General features: G+C 36.4%; 1 protein-coding gene across 4 annotated transcripts; it reads left to right on the top strand.

The window, feature by feature from the left end:
* Positions 1 to 931: 931 nt before the first annotated feature.
* LOC120105917 (binding partner of ACD11 1-like) lies at positions 932 to 2,930 on the top strand. Of its 4 annotated transcripts, none has more exons than XR_005508159.1 (2): positions 932 to 1,023; positions 1,307 to 1,438. XR_005508159.1 is itself a non-coding variant. In XM_039118693.1 (2 exons), the coding sequence occupies exons 1-2, from the start codon at positions 955 to 957 to the stop codon at positions 2,816 to 2,818; spliced, it is 333 nt and encodes a 110-aa protein (XP_038974621.1). In that variant the 5' UTR covers positions 938 to 954; the 3' UTR covers positions 2,819 to 2,930. The 4 variants fall into 4 exon arrangements, 3 of the variants coding, with proteins under 3 accessions (XP_038974621.1, XP_038974622.1, XP_038974623.1); XM_039118693.1 differs by lacking the exon at positions 1,307 to 1,438 and adding an exon at positions 2,555 to 2,930 and having other exon boundaries at positions 938 to 1,023; XM_039118694.1 differs by lacking the exon at positions 1,307 to 1,438 and adding an exon at positions 2,558 to 2,930 and having other exon boundaries at positions 938 to 1,023.

The raw sequence follows: 2,930 nt of genomic DNA on the forward strand, positions 1-2,930 counted from the left end.
TCTCGTGAAATGCTCGAGATCGGGGCGGTCTTTCTGATAAGATCTCTTCGCCTCGGATTTTTGATGAAATGCTTGTGATATTGCTTGAGGTACCCGTGCTTGTCCCTTTGTTACTATTTTTATATTTTTTTCTGGGTGATTTCGGTGTCTGGTTCATATAAAATGGTGGAACGTAAGCTTAATTTATTAGGGTTTTTTTTCTTGTGATGCAATTTGTGGATATACAGCAGAGATTTGGATGATTCTGTGGTTTTTGATGTAATGGGGTAATTTTTTGGTTGAAGAAAAAGGTCTCCGCCGCTTCCAGGAGGCTGCAATTTGTGGATATACAGCAGAGATTTTTGTTTAGCGCTATAGTTCATACTTCTAGGGTTTTCCGCCCTCATGATTTGTTCTTTATTTGTTTGTTTTTCTTTTGATTTTGTGCACAGGTGTTGATTCCGATACCAAAACCTACTGGTTTCATTGGTGCCGATCCTTACAAGATGTAAGTCTAATTGAATTTTCGTGTTTTTCTTAATTTGTCTAACATGTCATTTGAATATGCTTCTCTTTAGTCAATTTACTGTATCTGTGTAAGAATTGATGGCTGTATAATTTTTTCTCTTTATAATTGATTCTAAACATTTCATTGCTTTGTTGGAAAAATAATCTCAGCACAAGATAGATAAGCCCTGAATCATGTAAAACATATATCTAACAGCATCATGTACATCAATGAAACTTAATTTCTTTTTCTTCCAGATAGGCTACATTTGGGTATTTAAAGTTATTTACATAGGAGCTAGACTCTCTTCTATGAAATAAAATATATTGATTCTGCTGATTCATTTAGCTATAAATTTCCCTCACAGGCAAATTCAATCTTTGTTATTGATCTTCTTACTGGTATACAGATATACTCATTTTAATTTAATTTTTAGATCTTCCAAAAGTTTGCTAAATTATATAACAATGCCTTTGAGAAAATCAAGATCGAGTGCTGTTGAGAAAGCCTTGTCTCCTGAAGAACAGCAAGCAAAGGTAAACATACTCATTTTAACCAACTAAATGCTTCTATTTATGCCTCTTAAGTTTTATGCATGACATCTTCATTCCGAATTTTGGTTATCACTTGAAGAATCTTATAGTGTTCACTTGAAAAGCATCTTATAGTTTTCACTTGAAGAGCATCTTAAGCTCCTTCCTTTTTCTGAGAAAGCATGTTAAGATCTTTATGGAATATTATGTCTCACAACATTGTTAAGGGGTTCCTGTTGTATCATGCTTATCATATATAGGTAATGCTGATGCCTTTTCCAAGCAGATAAATGAAGTTCGAAGGATGATTGGTCCATTGTCGGAAGCACTGCCAGACTTCTGTTCAGATGCTTCAATATCAAGGTACCTTCGGTCAAGAAACTGGAATGCAGAAAAGGCAAGTAAAATGCTGAAAGAGACTGTGTAATGGAGATTGAAATATAAGCCAGAAGCCATTCTCTGGGTATGGGTAGAGTTCTTTATGTTCTTCAAGTTGGTCACTGACCAATCAAATTATTTCTGAATTTTAACTCCTCACAAATCTAAGAAGAGGCTAGATTTATTAAAACATTAAATCAAAAAGACACAATGACCATTTGCCCACATTTGGCAAGAGCGAAACAAAAATTGACAGAACGCAAAGATTAAGTGATCTACCTCCTTCATTTAGTTTATTAATGTGCCATCATTCAACTGTAAGAAGGAAGAATCTGCATCAAATTTTTATATCTCCAAAGCCCTTATTTTGAAAGAAAGTGCAGATAAGTTGCTATTTATCAACTGCATAGAATTTTTAGAGCCACTCATTCTTGATATTTTGGTAAAGCCTACATGATTACAAGTTTGTTTATAGCTTTCTGTTTCCTGATGTAATTTCTTGTTGACTACTAGGAAGATGTTGCCCATGGAGCTGCTACTGGAAAGATTTACCGGGCCGATTACTTTGACAAATATGGAAGATTTGTTCTTGTTATGAGGCCTGGATTTCAGGTGGGAGGGAAATATAAGAGAAAATTGTGAATATTTAATAGATTTCTTCATCATCTGACTCTCAGGTTTCTGCATGACGTGAAAGCCATATTGTGACTTTTTGCTTTTAATTTTGTATACGTGGTGGTTTTCTCCTTGAAAAAAGAATGAATGAAAAAACAAAGCCGTGTGGGCCACGTTCATTAGCGTTTCATCGTTCGAGTGTTACTTTATAATTGTACCAGTAGGTTGTGGTGATAATTTTCAAAAACAAAAGTTCTGAACTAGTGGACCAAAATTTTTCCTATGTCTTTCATTTTTGGGATTATAGGTCTTGCTCGCATGTTATGTTTCAACAAGAAGGAACATGTCAGAGATAACGACCTTTTATATATTAATGTCTTAGGGATTGGGAACCATTTAGTGAGATTATCAGGCTTGTAATTGTTGGTTCTTTTGTTTTGTTTTGTTTTTCCAGTTCCAGTTTTGTAATTTCAACCTACTTATATTAATTCAAAAGGTTTCACTGTTTTTGTCTTCCCATCTTTTGTTTCTGGTGCTGCAGAAGGAAGGGAAGCTCTCGTCAACTGAGTCTGCAGTGAGGAAGGCAGAGGATGTGGTGAGCAGCATGCTGGCCAAGGGTTTTGTCCTGAGCAAGGAGGCCCTCAAGAGAGCCAGGTCCTTTGACGAACGGTACCATTTTATGTCCGGCGCCTCAGCTATGGCTTTAGTCCCCTGGAGGATCTCACTGGAATTATTGGGCAATCATCATCCTCTTCTACCTCTACAAGTCAAGCTCCAGAGCTGTACTCGCGTGAAGACTTTCTAGGTATTTTTGAGCACTAAAAGAAAAAATGGCAAGAGGAGGTTCTTCAAAAGATGAGAGAAGAGATTGGCTTTGGACCATGGCATGCAGAACGGGGGATAATGGTGATTCTGGT

This window comes from Phoenix dactylifera, unplaced genomic scaffold (assembly GCF_009389715.1).
Source record: "Phoenix dactylifera cultivar Barhee BC4 unplaced genomic scaffold, palm_55x_up_171113_PBpolish2nd_filt_p 000397F, whole genome shotgun sequence".
Taxonomy (NCBI): domain Eukaryota; kingdom Viridiplantae; phylum Streptophyta; class Magnoliopsida; order Arecales; family Arecaceae; genus Phoenix; species Phoenix dactylifera.

Coding starts and splice junctions, on each gene's coding strand:
- LOC120105917 (XM_039118693.1), top strand. CDS start 955: ATGCCTTTGAGAAAATCAAGATCGAGTGCTGTTGAGAAAGCCTTGTCT. Junction 1,024..2,554: donor CTGAAGAACAGCAAGCAAAG/GTAAACATACTC, acceptor CTGGTGCTGCAG/AAGGAAGGGAAGCTCTCGTC.